This window comes from Rhinolophus hipposideros (assembly GCF_964194185.1).
Source record: "Rhinolophus hipposideros genome assembly, chromosome: 17".
NCBI classification, from domain to species: Eukaryota; Metazoa; Chordata; class Mammalia; order Chiroptera; family Rhinolophidae; genus Rhinolophus; species Rhinolophus hipposideros.
In genome coordinates, this window is record NC_138063.1 from 5842642 (window position 1) to 5863636 (window position 20995).

General features: G+C 37.9%; 1 protein-coding gene across 4 annotated transcripts in view; it reads left to right on the forward strand.

The window, feature by feature from the left end:
* Positions 1–20995, forward strand: part of RTTN (rotatin) — a 132235-nt gene that overhangs the window by 72604 nt on the left and 38636 nt on the right. For all 4 annotated transcript variants that reach the window (XR_013995298.1, XM_081078984.1, XM_081078985.1 and 1 more), the window contains 5 exons: positions 4182–4371; positions 5779–5870; positions 13895–13988; positions 17813–18005; positions 18988–19078. Coding sequence is in view for 3 of the 4 variants with exons in the window: in XM_081078984.1 (XP_080935110.1) it covers positions 4182–4371; positions 5779–5870; positions 13895–13988; positions 17813–18005; positions 18988–19078 (660 nt within the window). In the remaining variant the exon portion in view is untranslated. The remainder of the gene's footprint in view (positions 1–4181; positions 4372–5778; positions 5871–13894; positions 13989–17812; positions 18006–18987; positions 19079–20995) is intronic.

Consider the following 20995-nt stretch of genomic DNA (forward strand, 5'->3'; position numbering starts at 1 on the left):
GGCCCGGTCCCAGCCTGGAATCAGACGCTCTCTTACGCCCTGATTTCTTTCAGTGCAGAATGGTACTCTGGAGTGAGAGCTGGGGTCTGTAAATGCTCATTGTACTGGGGGTCACTGTGTCCGTGCGCTCCCAGTGGCCTCGGCTTCACACTGTCGGCATGTGTGTGCCTGTTGACTCATTTATAGCGATACGTCATTTTCACATTTGATGTGATAACTACCAATGAATATTTTTCACCTTTTGATGTGTTCATCATGAATCATCCGGAGTATTGATTTCACAAAACAATAAATACTTGGTGTCTGAGAAGCAATATCATTTTAACTACATTCGTAATTTGTATGTAGTTAAGGATTTCTTCTGTAACTAGTGTCATTTTTTCCCCCTCTGTCTGGATTACATTACAGCATTTAAAAACTTTGTTACATATCAAAGTATTTCTTTTTTGTTCTTGAAAATATTAATTTATACTTCTTAAATGTAATTTTCATTTTGCTTCTAGTATCTTTTGAATCATAGCTAATGGCTATATTAGTACTCTGACACTAGGAGTAAAATACATGTTTGAAAATGAACATTATAGCTTATTGCATCCTTGAGAACAATATTTTAAAATTAATTGGAGTGTTCTATGACCTACTTAATTTGCTGTTTTCTTTGCAAATTTGTAATGATTTGAAGAGTTTCCTTTCTTTGTACACTGTCCTCCTCAGCTCTCCCTGGCAGTTTTGTGGGTGATCTGGCAGCCGCAGCACTCACCTGAGGGCAAAGCTGGTAAGGATGGAGACATCTTGACACAGTAATTAGACCATGCTGAGTTCCCCACTACGCTGGGAGACAGCCCCTTCCATTCCTGATGGTTGCGGAGTGGAGCCTGGCTTGTGCGTGAAGGACTTTATTGTTCCGGCCCTTGGACCATTAGTCATCTGTGCAAAGCTTGATTCAGACCATCTTTTGTGCATATGCTAGGCTTGGCTGCACTGCCATAAGTCAGGCTCTGGTGCTAATAGGCCATTGCTAGTAGGAAGCGTGGGCATGTGGAGAGTGGGGATCCAGGTTTCATGCTTAGTTAAAAAAAATCAAATAAAAAATAAGTAATGGTTATGCAGTATGTATATCGTCCAGATCATGTGGTTTTCTTGGAGAAGTTGAAAATATTTTGAATGGATGTTTTGAATTTTTAAAAGAAATTATTTTTTTCGAGTGATAAATACATATGCTTACAAAAGCTCATATAGCTTATAATGAAATTCACTACCCTTCTGCATTCACAGAGACAGCTGTACCTCTGACGGATTTTAATTCTTCAGTATGTTTGCAATAATATGTTTGCTCCTTTACTGTGTCCATACATCGTATTTATCTCGTTTAAACAATGTCCTGCCAATATCGTTGTTACCTTTCTTAGTTTCTCCACTGGTCATCCCTGCTGTCTCTGCTCGTGTTCTCTGTGGATCTTATTTCTTGGCTCTTCGTGTACAAGATAACATGTGGCTAAGCTGTTGCTATCCTTTCATCGTATCTCCTCCCCACTCTGCTCATCTTTGCCAGTTTTATTCTTACTTTTACTTTGTGAAGGATGAGTACATTCACATTATCTTCCACAGCCTCCATTTATCTACAGAGAGGTTGATTTTAAAAAGTGAAAACCAGCAGTTCCCTACAGAGCCATTTGGTGGGCTGTGTTACACTTTGTTATCTCTGCTTCCTGGACCTTGAGCCCTCTGGCACGCAGATGAAGAGTCCTGGTATTTATGTACATACATGAGTATATATTGCACGCATGCATGCGTGTGTGTATTAAAAATTTTAATTTGGGTGATTTTTTTCCCCTTAGAGTTTCTATTTATTTTTTCTTGCATTGTTAATCCATGTTATATCTCAAGCTTTTCTACGCCCTTAAGCATCCTTTCTCTTTAGTTTGAATTTCATTTCCTAGTAATTATTCTCAAAGTAAGTGTGTTTCTACACAAAATACACAAAATAAGTGTATTTCTACACTTAAAACAAATGCAGGAGTGATAAGCTTGCGGAGTGCTTGCATATTTGAAAATGTATTCAACTTCAGTGAAGTGACAGTTTGGGCCAGTTACCAGGTATTAGATTAAAATTGGTGCTTATGAGAATTTTGCTTCATTGTCTTCTGACATTCGGTGCTGCTGCTGAGAAGTTGGATACCTGTCTGCTTCTTACCTCTTCATGGCTCACTTTTTCTTTCGCCACATTGTCTTTCTCTGAGATGTTGTAGAATTTTGTGATTGTGTGTCTTTCTTCATTTCTCTTGCTTCTCGTCCATTAAGCTCATATATAAAGATGGGTTTTAGACGACAGTGGGTTTGCTGTCCTTTCAGCAGAGGGTGTAACCCCCGGCCTCTGCAGGCCTTTATGGAATAAAGGATCAGCAGATTTAAGAGCTTTTGAAGAGCTTGCTTTTGACAGTTTGCATTCCTTCATCTATTTTTCTTAAACCCTTGTGAATTTTGGACTGTGGCTGTAACTCATCCAGGAAGCAATTCTATAGACAATTTTGTAAATGGAAAAGTTCTGAATAATTTCACATAATCTATGTAATCAAATATTTTCACATTCTTCTAGGCATATTATGAAATATATTTAGAAAACTAGTGTTGCACTACTTTGTTTCACAATTTTATTTTATTGATTTTCTGAGGTTTGTTATGTGGTGAGAGGTAAGCTAGTAAACTTAGTGGAAATATTTATAATTCTCATTTTGTGGTGAAGTCCTTCCCTGAATTATAACAATGAGTGTGGTGTTTGGCAACTATTGTGAATCTCTTGTGTGTTTGACGTGTTTTATACGTTTAAGGATGTTGTAAGTGGCTGTAAAGATGGGACGTTTTGAAGCTCTGACTGTTAGAATTGCTCGGAGGTTGTGCATGGCTTACTTCATCCTGGGTAATTAGCTAAGGTGATGCAGGAAAGGGCCCCGCTGCCTGGAACATAATAATTGGGAGTACGCAACCCTGTTCTCCTGTCCTTCTCTCTGTTTTACCTGCTTCTTCTGGACCTCAGCATTGTGAAAGTTACACAGTGACCATCACGTGCTGGCTGCCCAGGAAATAGTCTTATTTCTTCTTAATTATGTAAATTCCTCTACTTATAAAGAGTACGCTCATAGTATTGGATAGGTTTATTAGAACAGAACAATAACATTCAAAACCATAAAAGGTATTTAATATTAATTTTAATGATAGTATCTTTGAAAAGAGGGTTAACTGAAATAATCTTATTAATGTAATTCTACCTTTAACTTGTAAATTATTTTGTCTTCCTGGATAGTAAGTTTTAATGCCCATCTTTCCTTGGTGACAAAGGAGGCATGAAAGTAGAGACACTTACACAAATTTGACAGTTAATGATAAATTTTGAATATGTTTTGACCATACCTTTCCTGTTGGCACTTAGATTTGTTTTCTTTTACTTTTCTCTCCCTTATTGTCTGTCTTAAAATCTTTATTTTCCAAGAAATAGAAATATTTATAAGCATTTGGGATTATTTGCAAACTTGAAACTAATCCTGTTGCTTGACTTTTTAACTGTTGGATATTCCAAGAAAAGTAGTGACTAGCAGTGCAAAAAGTTATTTGAAGAAAAGTACAAAGAGGTTAAAATTGAGTAATGACAGATTCTTTTCAACCTCCTGGTGGAAAGTGTGTCTGATGTGCGTGCATTGTGGTCGTTTCCTTTGCAGAGTTCATTCGGTGGGAAGTAAAGTGACAAACAGACTTGGATATTGATGAGGCTTTACATCTTATCTAGCTTATTGATAGGTATAAAAATACTTTTGAATATAATTACTTAGACTATAGTATTTCAGATATTTTAATACTTATTGTTCTGTGTAGGTTACAGAATATTGCTTTTATTGTATATGTGGCTCAAGTATGTAATTGTTTAAAAGCTGTGCCATTTCATAGAAAAATTTAAAACTAAATGGCCCCTCGGGAGACAGATCAGCCTTCTGCCTTCAGTGGATTTTTAGGCTCAAAGCCCTAGATTTTTAGGCTCCTGTGAGATAATGCCCTCATCAGGCTGCTGCCAGTGTAGAGGGCTGGAGGCAGGTGAAGGGGGCCTGGGGGATGTCGGGCTCCTGTGGGTCTTTGCGAAGGAATTCTGTCATGAATCACCGTGTCTCTCTTTTTCTTCCTCCTTCCTGTAGGGCCCCTGCGTGCATGACGAGGACTCTGGCCTGTCACTCGTGGGAAAACCTGCCCTTCAGGCTCTTTTCTATCACTGCCGTTTTTATGAACATTTGAATCAGATGGTAAAACATTGTTACCTGGGACGGTATACATTTGATTTGAATTGTTCTGCTCTTAATGGAACTTCGGAAGGCAGTGATTTAAATGGTAAGTACATTATATTTACATTTCTAAAACATGTAACATTTTTTTAAACAGTTAAAGACCCATGTGTTTGTTACAAAATATTTGCAAAATAGTGGCAAGTGCATACGAAAAGCATTCATCCCTAGTCCCACTACCCAGAGGTTACCTTGGCTAACTTAGGTGTATTTTCTTCCACTCTTCTTTCTCTGTATAGCTTTTGTTTGTTTTGCATAATTGTGTTCACATCTTATGTACATTTTCACAAACATTGCCTCAGCACTTTTCTATGTTATAAATTCTTCATGGAAACCATTTTTGAAATCATATAAATGTTTCATAAGTTATTTCATGCCCTTCAGCAAAGTTCTATAGTTTTGTTCTCTATTATTATCTTGAACTTTGGGAAGGTTCCTTCTAGGCAATCAAGAATGAGACCTTTTCCTACTAAATTTTCTAATTGTTTTCCTAATGAAGAGTTGTTTGTATTTGTCATGTTACTCATTTGTCAAAATATCTTGCTGAAACCTTTTAATTTCTGTTTTGGAGTCCTTTGGATTTCCCAAGTATGAGATCTTAGCACATATAATAATAATTATGTCTTATAATAATTGATAATAATTTAATAAAAATAAATTGAATTTTAAAATTAATTTTTAAAGTAATTATTAAAAATCTTGATGTTATTTTACACTTACAGAAAAAACACAAGAATAGTACAGAGAATTCCCAAATGTTCACATTTTACTATTTTTGCCCCTCCATGCCAGGTGTATGTATGTATATGTGTATGTGTGTATAAATAAAGTTTATTTATGTGCATGTATCTGTGTATGTATATATGTGTGTGAACTGTTAAAGAGTAAATTGCAGACATGAAATTCCTTTACTCTGAAATATTTAAGTGTAAATTTCTAATTCACTTTTCTCCTTACTTCTTGGGGGAATTAAAAGGAAAATGACATTTGATGAACTGTTTGAACATTCGGAATAAGTGCCCCTATTAGGAAAGGGACCCATTTAATTGTTTGTCTGTGTTATTCAGAGCATGGCCCTTGAACCAACAGCATTGAAATCTGCTGTGAGCTTGTTAGAAATGCACATTTATGGCGCCCACACTGGTTTGGGGGAAATGCATTTCTGGGAATAGGACCCAGGCACTGTTTTCACAAGCTGTGTGGTTCTCATGCACATTAGTTTTTGGGAGCTGGTGCTCTTGAAGAATTGCGTAAGAGTAAGCTAAAGCACAGTCAACTAATTGTCATTAAACTTTTTGTGAAACAAATTTTATATATGAATTGATTAAGAAAATAAAAATTAGCAAACCTCTTGCCTTAGTTATTGATTGGTTTCAAGTAATGAGTGTTTTTTCTGTTAATTGTTACAGTCCCCAGGAGACTATTCATGCTGACAGTTTTCCTGTTGTCACAGGTTTAGATGAGTCATTCAAGTTTTGGAGGGCTCCATCGAGGATGTCCAATCAAGATCCAGCTCCAAGTTCTCTCTCCACCTCGGAGACAATGGTACTTCCAAAGAATTCATAGTGCTTCGTGGTGAATCTGACAGTTTCAGTCCACACAGTGGAGAGATGAGAATGGACAGGAAGCATAAGGTCCGCTGATAACGGCTGTGATCTATTTCAAGTGCTGTCTGCAGAACTAGGGCCTCCCTTGCTGGTACCGTCAACCCAGTATCCTTTCAGATGGGTTTTCAACCCTGTCCCTACCTTTTTGGATAGACTCAAAAGTTAAAAATGTTTATCAGTAGTAGTTGAAGAAGAAAACAGATCTCATGTGGTTTTAATGTTTGATTACCCTGAAATTTTGCTTAAGGACAAGGCACTTTGGAGAAAGTTCCCATTTCAGTGATTCTGCTATGGTACTGATGAACACGTTTCTAATTCTACAGCATCAGATAGAAAGCTCGTCTTGATTATGTGAAACACCTGAAATTTATGTGTCTCTGCTTGTCTTTTTTTTCCTTTTTCTTTTCATTCATAAGTTACTTTGTTCTGAAAAGTTTGAGACACTAAGTATTTGTAAATAATAACTGATACCTGGTTTCATTCCTTTTACAAGCATACAAAATCATTTATTCTCAACTGGGAAACATTACTGAAGTGTAAAGTGTTTTTGGAACATTGTTACTGTGTTGTAGAACCTATTAGGAAGGCACCCCTGCTTCCAGGAGCAAAAATAGACTGAGAATAAAGAATATACAGTGGTTAATTACACGCACTTACTACAGCTTCTCAAGAGGCTGGTACTTTCTGCTACAGTTTTAAAAGTCTTTATTTTTTTCTAGACTCAGAAGAGTTTTTGAACATTCTAAATAAATACATTGTTTTGTTTTGAGTGCCTGAACCTTTATTTGGAAAAATAGAATCATTACTCCAGTTCCACTAGATGTCATGCTTTCCTTTCCAAGCTAGAAACAGTATATATCTTTGTCTCAGTAAGAGAAATAATGATATGATTAAGTGCAAAAAGGAGTGATGGTTATTTAGTTCACAGAACGACAGTATTAACATATGCTTAAAAGTAATTCTTAGATTACCTTGTTTGTGTAAGGGGCTATTGACTAACCTGGAAATCTTTACATTCTTCAATTCTTTGCTTATAGTAGGTACTCAGTAGAAAGCAATTGCTGTAATTAACTCCGAGCTATCTTAGCTATTTTGTAGGTATCAAGTTGTATTTATCCTATACAAGAAGGCTGAAGTACAAAAAGAAAAAGCAAACCGAACTTTTGTATTTCTTTATAATAATATATAAATATTATAGACAAGGATACTAGATTTTCCAAGAAAATGTTATTTCTTGTAACTATGATGAAAATAGAAGCACCTCTATTAATGTAGATGTCTTTAATTCGGGTTAGGATGTCACATACACTTTTAGAAATATACTAATGAAATCTGTTTTTTGGAATTGTTATATATATAGTTTTATGTAAGATTTATTTTTTGTAGTTCCTCAAAAGACTAGTATTATCTATTAGAATTTTTATAGTCAACTCTTTTTTTTCTTTGTTTTTTTTTTGATTCCAAACAGAATAGTTTTCGCAATGGTGGCTTCACCAAATTCACCAAATTGGTGACTTTTAGTCACAAACGTAGTCTAATTACACCAGTTCTAATTGTCAATGTTTTCCTCTCTGTGCCAGAGACACTATGTACCTTTGTCCCAACAGGAGAAAAATATAGAGAATTTATTTATTATACCCATATTACTTCTAACCTCAACTGTCAGTACCCAGACCAACTAAACTTTCTCAGGTATAAGAAAATGTTGAAATTACAAACTGAGCTATCAGTTGAGTGGATGTAAATTTCCTAATACACTCATCTGTTTATTTATATAATTATTTTGTGTATCTCCTAGGATTGAGAAAAGATGCAATTTGTTGAGTGGTTAGTTTGTGTTTCTATTTTGTCTTTCCAAGAAAAGCGTAGTGTTTTGGTTTGCGTCCTGTCCTCCAGTGTGCTGGGTCATTATCCATTGTCTGCTGCAGATGCCACTGTAGGGACTTGAATGGTCTAGCTACTGAATATTGGTTCAATTGTTTGGCAAGCTCTGCATGGATGCCACTTGTATGTTTTGTCAATTACAAATAGAGTAAGGAGTGTCATTGTCACCTTGGGGGCATCGCCCTTGTAAAGAAGCTCTTCAGAGGCCTCCATCCAACCAAATCTCTCCTTCCCCAGTAGGGTCAGGCGTTAGTTGTTTTCCTCCTGAAATCTCATTTCCGGTTCTCAGAATACCCAGACTAGATAGGTGTTTATGCCCAGCACATACCAGTGTGCAGCGACAGCTCTGTGACCAAAATGTAGTCTTTTAAAAAATACATTAAGAGAGAACAAAGGAAGAAAATAAGGATTTGTACTATGGAAAAAGGTAGGGTACAAATCTACTCCCATACTTAAAACATGGCAAAATATGGGGTATGAAAAGTTTCTGAGGAATTTGAGATGGGGATTAGCCAGGAGAGCTGTCTATTTTTGGGTATGAAGAGGTAAAAGATAATAGCTATAAAGATCTAAAGATATTTCAGCAGAGTAACATGGCATGAAACATTACAATGGACACTTGTTTGGTGATAGCTGAAAGTTTGTTATAGAATGGAGAGTAGGTTGAGGACAGTTACGGCAAGGATGGATCTAAGAGGCTTTTACAAGGGAAAGCAGTTTTTTGTTGTTTTGTGTTTTGTTTTCTTTATTAGTTTCAGGTGTACAAAACAATGCAATAGACGTTTCACCCCTCACAAAGTGATAAGCCCCCTCTCCCAACCTATTTCTCTTCTGACATCGTATATATCTATTACAATTCCGTTGACTCTATTATTCCCCATGCTGTACTCCATATCCTGTGACTATATATAATAAATTATAGTTGAGATTCAATGTTATTCAACCTCAGCCTCAGGTGTACAGCTCAGTGGTCAGGCATCTGCACCGTCCCTGAAGTGGTCTCCCTAATAAGACATGTGCCCCTCAGACACCCTACAAAATCTTTACAACATTATTAGTTATATTCCCCAAATGGTTACTAGAAGGGAAAAGAGTGGGGATGAGGGAGAAGGGGAAAGGATTAGACAGCATAAATTGGTAACTACAATATTGCCACGGGGATATGACAGGGAAAGTAGTTTTGACGTAGGGGTCAGCGATAGGGCCTGTACATACCTCCAGTGTGGTGACCCCAGGAAATCCTGGGGAGATGGCAGTTTGCATGAGAATGGAGAGAGAGAAAGACAATAATGTATTTGTTTAAATAAATTTCAACTGCCTACAGATTACCTGGGATCTAAGAACCTGCGTATTTTTGTTAAAAGAAAAATCAAGTGAGATTCTAGTTTCTAAGTGTTGGTAATACAGGCTCCTGGGCTGTAGTACAGTGAAAATTAACAAGTGATTTGTTTTTGGTATGAAACCTCAAGTGTATTAATAAAGCTTAGGTATTGATGTTTAGTGATACCTCAATATTTTTTTTTCTAATATAATTTTTTGTATGTGACATTAGAATGAATACGATGGCAGATAAGAATAGGGTATTATTCTGTTCCTTGTGCATAGCACATACTAGTCTATAAATAGTCTTTAAAAAATTATTAGAAGGAGCAAACAATATTTTTTTTTGTCTTTTTCTGTATGTGGTACTCACTTTGGTGTGTGTGAAGCTTTCCAAACTGAGTTACTATCGACTGATAGCACTTTCTGTCAAGCGCAAAGAGTTAAGAAGCCGATCAGAATGTTTTGAACTAGATATCAACAGTAATATTCTGCAGAGACTGTGACTGAAGTAAAATGGCTTTGAGTCTCATTATGTATTTGGACTAAAATATACTTTCTTAATTTGGGTAAAAATCAATTATTTCATATAGGAAATGTTAACGTGTGGAGAGAGCCGGCGTCTTGGCTGTTAGAGCTCAGATGACGACACCCGCTGCTTTGCTGTGACCTGCAGCCCCTGTGACCTGCCACAGATGGGTTCAGTCCAGCCTGCACCATTTGAGTGCGGTGCCCTGTCACACATGGAGAAACCGTGTCTTAGAGCACTTCCTGTGTGGCCTGAGATCACAAAGCCAGTAGGGGTGGGATAGGAGCAGCGCTAGGAAATGCGTTCTCTTAAGTTGGTGCAGTCCAGCTGAGGGGCCCAGGGCAGCGTCCCGGTCATAACCGCTGCCTGTGAGGAAGCGATCTTAGCCTTAGGCAGGCAAGAAGCTTCTGTCATCGTCTGCTCCTTCCTTCAGTGGTGTTTTTCTGAGCTTGTTTTAAATTTTATATTGTACACAGTCTAATTTGAATCATGAATCTGCACAACTAAAGTGATTTGAACTTCTTACAATTTGGTTAGAATTAACGATTATAAGTTGGGAAGCAGACCTAAAATCCCCTAGAAACTTCTTATACCTTATTTTTGCTATGTGTTAAAAATGTGAGTAGATTTTATTCTTTTATTTATACCACAAATCCTCATTTTCTTCCTTTGTTCTCTTTTAATTAAAAAAAAAAATCAAACTGCCAGTTTAGGCACCAATACTGTTTCTGATGAAAGAGGATGGAAGGTATTATAAAGTCATTCTGACAAATAAAATATGCAACTCCTAAATTAACTTTCAAAATACTTTAAAGTATCTAGTGAACTCTTTTGTTTCTGCAAGGCAGAATACAAAGAAAATTATCTTTGAACATTTGATGTAGTTTGTTTAGATGAAAGAAAAAAAACTTTAAACTCAAATTCTACTTTGATATGGTAAATGACTTTGTTACTTCCTGCTATTTCAAAGCAACTCTTAAAATTATAACTGCATATTTTACAATGAAGCATGATTTAGAAAGCTTCTTTAGTTATCAAATCTATAAACACATTGACAAAAAGGTTATCTTTTTTAGTTTTTATGAGCAAAATTGGAGACTGTTTTAAAGACAGTAGCTTGAAGTAGTGTCAGTATCAATCTATCTGCACTAACAGGCTTTTTTTGCCTTCTGTAATACCAGGAGGTATTGATAAGGCTCAGTGTTATTTGTCTGATCAAGGGAACATAAATTGAAAATCTCAGGATGTGTCCTGTGGCATATGTGAAAGTGAGGGAAAAATCGAGATTGCGATTTTGCACTGGGGCCGTTTGAATGAGTAGAGCAGGTGATAAAACAGGACTTAGACTCACTGTTACAAAAGGACAACCCTGGCTCCCCACATGGGGCTTCGTACTTTCTGTGGGGTAGAGAGCAAATGAGAATGCGTGTTCTCCGCTGTGGGGAAGAGGAGGGATGACTGAACGTGCTCAGTTTGCTCTTAAACTGAGCCAACGCCCAAGTCCTCCACCTGGTAATGAGGCTGGAACTCAGTCTCGCTGAAGTTTCTACATGGAAGGAGGAGACTGGGGAGAAAGAAGCATGTCCTCTCGAACAAGGCTGGCCAGCATTCTGCAGGTGTGTCTGAGGGCCTCCTCTGACTGGAGGAAGTTTGTGCTGTCACGATTACAGCCCTGGTCTCAGAATCCTAATTAGAGTTTACATTTGGGCACGTCCCTTACTTGTCATCCTTACCTCTGAATGAGGACCTGGACTAGATCAGGTCTTGTCTACCTGTGGCATTGGACACTCATTTGAACCTCCACCTTCCAGCAGCTAATACTTGAATTTCAAAATTGACTAATTGTTACCTGGATTTCAAGGTGACAAGATATTTACATATCAATGCGTATTGTTAAATATAATCAAATACATATCCACTGAAGATTATTTTCAGACAAGCAAGGATTTGAGCATAAAACTAGAGTTCAGTTTAATATTTTTTGTCTTATTAAAATATACTAATACAGCAAATTAAAAATGTGGATGGCTCGTAGAAATATAAATCACACATAATCAATTTTTAAAACAGTACATTGCTCTATAAAGAAGTCCTTCCGTTATCTCAACCATGTGGGATAAGTTATAATACAACTATTAGGTGCTTTCTAGAATCCTATTTTCTAAATTTGTGTATCCCTTCATTGGCCTGTAAAGGGAAATCACAACTTTTCTTAATGCTTGACCTTCGGTCACGAATCACAACTTTGCTTTCTTCTAACGAGCCAGGTTTCTCATGGGCCCTTTAACACTTCTCTTCCTGCTTTAGATGCTGTCTCTGTTTTTGTCAATAGTGAAGACTGCTCATGTGTTTGTCATTTGAAAGGATGCTCCCTGAAAAGATAAAGGATTCCAGCCTCACTGTCTTAAATTTTCTTATACAAGCAAAGGAGCTTGGGTGGCAGGAGCCAAATATGTTAGTGAGCTCCTGCAGATCTTCTGCTATCCATCTGGGTGTATGATTGTAAAATTATCTGCACGTCTGTTGGCCGCTATATATATATAACCAATATGTATATTTATAGATCTCTTATAGCCAATTGTAAGCAAATATAATTAAAAAAGAAAATTTTAGGTGTTTTTTTCTATTATGTGGATCTAATATATAAAATAAAGCATATATAATACATTCCTGCTTATGAGTTATTTATTTAGACTGAAATTTATCTAGATTTACTTTTTAGATGAGTTTATATACTTAGCTTACTTTTTTTGACTACACTTTTCTTCACTTATTTCTTGTTATTGTAGCATATACTTTAAGTGGTGAGAGATGATTAAGGCCTTAAGCTGAAAGAAGGATTTGAAAAGCTGTCTATTAATTTCATCTCCCATTTTCTTGAAATTTATATTTTTTTTACTATCAGAAACTGCAAATGAAAATAACCTTGGTTTCGCTTTCATTCTATTATATTAATCTAAGATACCCTACTTAAGTTTTGGGATAAATATGCAATCTATACAAATATTATGCACAGTAGAGTATCTGAGTTTGTGTAGGGCTGATTCAAAAGTTCATTTGACAGCCCCTGCTGTGGCACCCACTGACCTGGACCTTACCCAGGTGTGGGAAGTTCATGCCATCTCAGAGAAAACAAACTGATGGTAAGAAAGAGTGATATCACCCCTCTAAATAAGGTATTTTTTTCACAGAGGAGGTGCCCAACCCATCAGTTTGGGTTTTTGCAGTTTTAGGAGACCACACAGTCTGCTCATCTATAAACCTGTAGTGAAACTGTTTGCCTTCTACAGAATTTCTGTTGTGTTTAATGTTTTAAAAAAATGTTGCATTTTGCAGTGTCGGCATATGGCTTACTTTTTTAAACACTTTTGCGATATGGGGAGAAGTAGAGAAACATTTTTTTAATAGTGCTGTTAATTTTTTCATAGGCACTATTAAAATTTGTGTTTGCCGTTTGAAACTTTAAAAAACTCTTATTAGGCGTCAAGAAATGCAAGAAATTTATCCAAAGAAAATGAAAACATTAGCTTGAAAAGATATCTGTACCCCAATGTTTATTGCAGCATTATTTACAATAGCCAAGATATGAAAACCTAAGTGTCCATCGAGGAATTAATGGATAAATAAAATGTAATTATACATATGATGGAATATGATTCAGCCCTAAAAAATGAAATCTTGCCATCTGCAACAACATGGATAGACCGAGAGGATATTATGCTGAGTGAAATAAGTCAGACAGAGAAAGACAAATACCATGTGATGTCTCTTATTTGTGGAGCCTAAAAATGAATGAATAAATAAATAAATAAACTAATTAGCTTATAAAAAATAAAATGAAAAATATCTCAAGGACACAGTGAATGATAGTTAAAAGTAGTATATTTTAGTTATTCAACATTTGGGTAATAAAATAGGCCTTATTGGGACCTTAATATCCTTAGTGGGTTTCAAATTAGAACCTCACTCCTTTGAGTTACTGATTTACATAAACTTATCATATCCTATAAGAAGAAGTAGACAATGCCATTCAAAAACTATTAGAACTATCACGATATGGAATGTTTTCCAGTTAGACTAACGGGTGTGGTTTTGTTATAAACCTGTTTAGGGATATCTTTCCTGTATATTGTCAGTGTGCATGAATTAGTATGTATTAGTTGTGTTTCATTTTCCATGTAACACTGAGTGATTGTTGTGAGTAAAGAAATTTTTTTGCTGATCCATAGGTGACGCCTTCATCCGGGAGTGCAGAATTTTCACCCCTTGTGCCCTCAGCAGCACCTCTCCCTGAAGTCTCACATGACCAGTTTGTGGCTCAAGGTATTCTTCTAGGAGATATTTTACTTTCAAAATGGAAAATGACAAGCCGGTCCAGACAGATATTTTGAAAGAACAAAATTAAATAAGTCACAGAACAAAATGTCTAGATAAGAACAAAATGAAATGTCACGGAACATGATAGAATAAATTAGAATAAATATATCAGAAAGTAACAAAACAAATCCTCTTAACTAACAAACAGGAATTTGGCCCGCAGATAAGTAGTCTGATTGCCATATGGTTCTTTATCAGTTAAGCATAGATATTTGGTGTTTGACTCGGGGAACTGATGGATATTAGTTAACTTCATTTTCTCCCCTCTTTTGGGAAAACACTTCAATTTATCATAGTAGTCCACTTGAAACTGAAGAGAATTTGGTCCTGAGTATTTTTCAAAAGCTATGCTTCCATTTTAAAGTACACAGAACGTATTGAGTCTTTATTTTATCACAAATACATGATGAGTCGTGTAGGATTTATTTTTATTAATGGCAGTATATAAATTTTACACTTTGTATTAGGGACTGCTTCCAACTCTATTATGCTTACACACACACACACACACACACACACACAATTATATTTGAAGGTTACAACATAGTATTCAATTCCTAACTGTAACGAATAGACTATCTAAAAAGAAGGTAATTTTAAACACTGAAGTATAAGCATCTACAGAGAAAGTGCTTTCTAAAACTTCAGAAATACTTGCTTCATTAAGTCTTTACTCTGAATTTTCATTACAATATTCCATACCTTCCTAAACGTCCCATTTTGGTTTTTAGTAATTTATATTGTCAATATACAAACATGTTTAATTGTGAAAGTACTTACTCCATTCTCTTAAGAACAAAAGGAGCAAACTCAGATTCGTTTATATAGCTGCAGACACAGGGCATGAAATGAAATTTGGTAACAAATTTCAGGAACATTTATCTCTAGAAGTATGTTACATTATTCTTTTTTGAACAGCTTTATTGAGATATAACTCACATACCACACAACTCACCCATTTAGTATGTTCACAGAGTTGCACAACCACCAGCACAATCAATTTTAGAACATTTCCATCACCCTGAAACAAAACCCTGTACCCTAATTAGCAGTCACTCTTGTGCACCCCATTCTCCTCAGCCCTAAGCAATCACTAATCTACTTTTCCTCTTTATAGATTTGACTGTTTTGGACATTTGCTATGAATAGAATCATACATTGTTTTGTGACTGGCTTCTTTCACTTTACATGTTTTTAAGATTCATCCATGTTGTAGCATATATCAGTACTTCATTTTTTTTTTTTATTACTAAATAATATTCCACTGCATGGATAAGACCACATCTTATTTACCCATTCATCAGTGATGGACTTTTGGATTTTTTTTTTTACTTTTTGGCTATTATGAATAATTTATGAATATCTATGTACAGATTTTTGTGTACATACACTTTCATGGAGTTTTTTGTTTTTATGACTCTTGGATTTATTTTATTTTCAAGGATTATGCTTAGAATGTATATTTATGCACAGTTTTACTGATTATCATTTTATTGTGTGTATTTGATTTAAAAAAAAAAGCATTTTAGTCTTTTTGTTGAACCTGCCACACATCTTTGCACAGTGGTGGATAGTGTTAAATTTATGTTGTTGATGAGCCTTAAGACTAGAGCGAATTTGTTGTCTTGTTAGATGTCTTTCTGAATTCCATCTCTTTACAGTAACATTTAGATGTAATTATTTTTGGTGATAATGAGATTTTCGTTCTCTCCACTGGAACATCTAGCAGGATTTCCCAGTGAAGCTGGTTACTCCTTTCTCATCTTATTCCGTTAATTCTTGATTAACTTGGGAATCATCACATCCCAAAGCGACTTAAAACAGGATAAGAAGAATTTTCTCTCGCATGTACATTAGGGCCACTTTAGACATCCAACTTTTCATTTTGAAATTAGTTTCTAACTTTTATAAAAGAAAAATTCCTTTATGTTATAAGAGAACCTTTCACAGGTTTCTCATGATTTATAAAGCTACATTTGATTTACAAAGTTGAATCATTACCAAATAAAAATGTTAGTATATTTGAATCCTATACATAGAAGTAACTGGGATCATTCTCTCCAGATAAAATATAAAAATTATATTGAATGTATTGAATGAGTTTGAATTTCCTAAATGCTGTGCTCTTCCCCCTTTACTGGTATTCTTTCCTTCTATATGGTTGCCCTAGAAATGCTGAAGACATGTAATACATATTGTGTGAGTAGTATTTAAATTTTTTCCTTAAAACCATTTGAACTAGTTCTGTGGAATTACCTAAATTGGATTTTCCCGGTTTAATTTGGTTTCAAATATCAAATCTTTCTTGACAATATATCGTCCCAGAGTGCCCCCCACCCCTGCCCAGGTAATTCGTTAATTACAGAGGGAAAGGTGATCATTTACAATGGAGAAGCGTAGTAGATAGCACCTTAATCAAATGGTCAAGGTGAACACCGCCAGCAGTGGGACAGATAAGAGTCATGTTTCTCCTGATGTCATGCTACGAAGAGCTGATCATGAGGAAACACCAAATGTCACACATCCTACAAAGCAGCTGGCCTGTGTTCTTCATAGAATATGAGGGTGCTGAAAGACAAAGCAAGTCTGAGGAACCTTCCAGGTTAGAACCCAAAGAGACAGGGCAGCGTGATGCAAAGTGTGATCCTGAATTGGAGCCAAACAAGAAAAAGAACTTTTTTGCTTTGCTCTAAAGGGCAGTAGTGGGACAATGTACAGCATTTGGAAAAGGTCCATAGATTAGATAAGGCCACTGCATCCGTCTTAATTGCCTAGTTTTGATAACTGTACTGTGATTATAAAAGACAGAGTCCCTATTTAGGAGATTAACTTAGGGTTAAAGGGACATTAAACTGCAACTTACAAATAGTTCATAAGAAGGTAGGTAGATAGCTAAAATGGGATAAAATACTAATATTTCGGGATCTGGGTGAAGGTATGTGGGAATTCTTTGTACTTTTTGTAAGTCTCAATTTATTCAAAATATAATATTTCTTTAAAAGAGACGTGATGAGTGAGGGTCACGAAGGAAGGTCTGAGGCAGAGCAGCTCATGTTAGCAGTCCCCTGCTGTCTTCTAAAAAAGGCCCACAGTCCCTATCTTCAGTTCTAAAACCAGAATCTTGAAGACTGAAAGTTTCCTCAAACTCACTCGGTAGTAACCCTTGCCCATACCGGAAGACATCTGGTTGCAACACCTGACCAATACTGGTTTGGTTGCTTTTGCTTCTTTGGTCATCATCTTACTGTGGTTGTGCATATGCTACACTGCAGAAATAATGATTGTACTGTGGGGAGTTGCCCAAGACCCCATTGGAGGTATTCATTAATGTATGCTATGTGCACCTTAGTATTTTTCTCAAATCCAAAAACATTTTGAATTCCGAAACACTCTGGCCCCCAGAGTTTCAGAAGAAGGATTGTGGACCGTCTGTTTGTTCCTCAGTGTCTGAATGCTTGAGACACAAAACTGTGCTCTGCCCTTTTTGTCTAGGTGTTGGCACTTGCACCCGAGGCAGACACACACGTGTGCACATACACTGGCACACACACACACACACACACAGACACAGACACACAGACACGTAGTGGAGGACGGGGCGTCCAGCTCCTGGCCACAGGGTTGAGATGAGGCGAGCACTCGGGGAATTGCCCAGCCGTCTCTTGTGGGCATGGTCAGGGTCTTGCCTCTGATTGTCAGCACTCGGGAATATTGTACGTAACCATGAGGTAAAAGCATAGTGACGTGTGTATGCTCATCTTCAACACTAGGTCAGCGCGAAACTGCGTGTCCACGGCTTGCTCACGACCCATGCCTGGCTGCTCCTCTGCCCAGACAGTGTGTCCTGGTCACCCCGCCGCTCCTTTCCGCCGTGTGCAGCCTCCTCGACAGCCTCTTGGTGGTCGCCCCAGGAGACACGGCAAAAGCTGTCCGGCACGCGCGGCTGGTGGAGCATCTGTGCAGGTAAGACGAGTGCTCCCAGAGCCATGGCATGGACAGGCTCTGGTCACCTCCAGACGTGCTGGTCTATCCTCGTGTAGGCTCACTCCACGGCAGGCTTGGCTCTGCCACAATCGTCTCGACAGCTTTTATTTCAGAGCTGTTAAATTGCTTGTATTGGTTTGCTGTGTTGACTGGTAAGGCCCCCCCCACCTCCCCTCGAAAAATCCTGAGTTCTTGAAATGCAGAGGTTCTAAACCTTGTTTGTCCTCCCGCTCACTTAGGGACTATTCAGTCCCCTTGGTCATTCCAAACGGAAGTGAAGGAATTTGGGGATTTATCTCCCTCGTGGTCATTCCAGAATTATGTCCATGATTGAAAAATCATTTTAAAAATTCATTTGGAGTTATTTAGTAATAGGAAACTGAGCTTTTTATTACAACGTATTCTGGTAAAATTTAGGAAAATCATGATTGGGTTTTTTCAGTGTCTGATATGAACAAGCCTCTGACATAACTCTTTCTGATTTTGTCATTGATGATATGCTGTAGTGAAAAAGGCCTTAGATACTGATTTCAGTCCAACCTAAGATCTAGTTATAGGTCATTCACTCACTTGTGTTGCAGCCCTGGGAAAGTTAACTTTAATTTCAGGAGTGTCCCTGATAGCACCTACTTAATGAGCTTACTGCGAGGACTAAAAGTGATGCTTTTCATAAGGTTTCATTAGGTATTTTTTCTTCAGAATTCTTCCCGCATGTATCTGATAAGATTTTTCCGTGTTGGATAGTATTAGGTTGGTGCAAAAGTAATTGCAGTTTTTGCAATTGCTTTTAACCTTTTAAACTGCAATAGGATATTTTTTCATAAACATTGTCTTTATTTATAAAAATCCGTGCTCTTGAATTCTATTCAAGGTTACATCCAAACTTCAGATTCTGATTTATTAATCTTTAATTAGAAGCCTACTAATCGTCGGAAGGGTGTTCTTTCTCTGCCCTCCACAGTATTGCAGATGCCACCTTCATAGCGGCACGTGTCCAGGAACTCAGGGTCCCGCTGCCTTCGTCACTGCCCGTTGAACACACTCAGGCTCAGGTGAGCGTCTCCCCTCTCCCTGTGGCCTCCTGTCTGTGTGTCTGTTTGCTGTGTGGCAGAAACATAAATTCTGCTGAGGATACACTAACCATAGGAGACGGGGGGAAGTCTCTCAGGATATACGTGGTATGATGAGGTTATTTGATATAGGTTACTTAACATTTCAATGAGACACCTTTGGATGGGAGAAAAGAGCAGTGGGGTTTGAAGACCTAGATTATATTCCTGATTCCATCGTTAACCAGTGATAGATGTTTAAACAGCTAACTTTGAGCACTATATTAAAAAAGGGGGGGCATTGTGTAGCCCCCCTCCCTTACCCTTCTGTGATTTTAGGCTATCTCTGTCATTTTCACCCACATTGGAGTTGTTAAAATACTTAGTGACTAAGTTCTGTGTCTCTTCAAAACCCAGTCTAATAAGACTACATTAACTTTTGTTCCTTCACAAGTATTTTTAAGTCCTGGCCTATAGCTAGAGTCTGTCTGTAAAGTGTGTTTAACCGTTGCTAACAGAAATGTTACCTCAAAATCAAATTTTAAGAAGGGCTACAAGCTTTATTTGGGGTGCTAAGTAAAGGTGGACTAGACCAGTATCTCTTGCTTGGTGATGTCTTCTTTGAGCTCTCTGAATAAGGGAGACCCCCTCTTACAAGGCTGGGGGATACTATGCGGTCATCGTTGAAGCATGTGTCCCAGTGCAGTGTTCTCATTTGTGTCTGCTTGTTGCATAATGGTGATGCCCTCCATTTTCCTGTCTGTCCAGCCAACAGTTGTTATCAAGGCCCTACCGTATACCAGGTTCTTCCCTAAGGGAATAAAGCTAAGATTCTTCCCTCAAGTTGGGAGTGCAGACCATGAGCAAATCCATGTATGCCTGATGACATCTTAGATAGAGAGAAACTAAAGCGGGGACAGGAAGTGACGTTAGTGTTGGGAGGGTAGGGTTTTTCCACGTAAGAAGAAGAGGGTCTTTCACACAGTGACCTGTGACCTGAAGAAGTGACGAAGCCGGTCCTATCGGCCATAGCAGGGCCCGGGATTGGGGTCTATTTGGCCTCTGTGAGAGACAGCAGGGAGGTCAGAGTGGCTGGCGCGGATTCCGTGAGGGGAGGGGAGGTCAGAGGGCACAATGGGCACCATGAGGGCAGGGCATGGCCATGGCATCCTGAGTGTCGAGTGCCAGCCCAGGGACAGGTGCTCATTCAGTGCTCGTGGGATGATGGAGAGTAGCAGCAATAAGCATTTACGGGGTGCTTGTTTGTATGAATTCATGGAAGCCTCCAGACAGTCACATGAAGTGCCGTTAGCAGCCTCATTTTGTAAAGGAAATGACTGGCGTCCATAGATGAGTAACTTGTTCAGGGCTGCTCGCACAGTAAGAGGCAGGTCCAGGATTCCAGCCCACACAGGCTGGTTCCAGAACACACTCTTCACTACCTGGTTTTATGTAGCCTCATTGCTTCTTGGCCTTTTTTCCTTACACGAGATCATTCATTCATTCCAGAAAAATTCTGGAGCGTCTGTTTTGCCAGATGGTGTTGTTGGTGCTAGTGCATCTGAGCAAAGCAAACACCCCCCCCTCTACAGGACGTCTGTGTCGTAGGTGCCGGAGACAGTTAACGGTCATTAAAATGTGAAGTATTTTATTAGATGGTGACAGGTGGTGTGGAAAACAATAAATGAGGATGGGTAGAAGTGGGAGAGCTTGTTTATTTTTGATGGGGTAGTCGGAAAAGGCCTCATGAAGGTGAGATTTGAACAGAGACCTGAAGAGGGAGGAAACCGGTGTGGGTGGCTTGGGCAGAGTGTGGGCAGAACTCCTCACGGTGGTGACCTGTCAGCCCAGGTTCGTGCGTGCTGCAGTATGTGGTTGGTTAGGGGTCTGTTTTACTCACGAAAGCATTTCAGACATAAA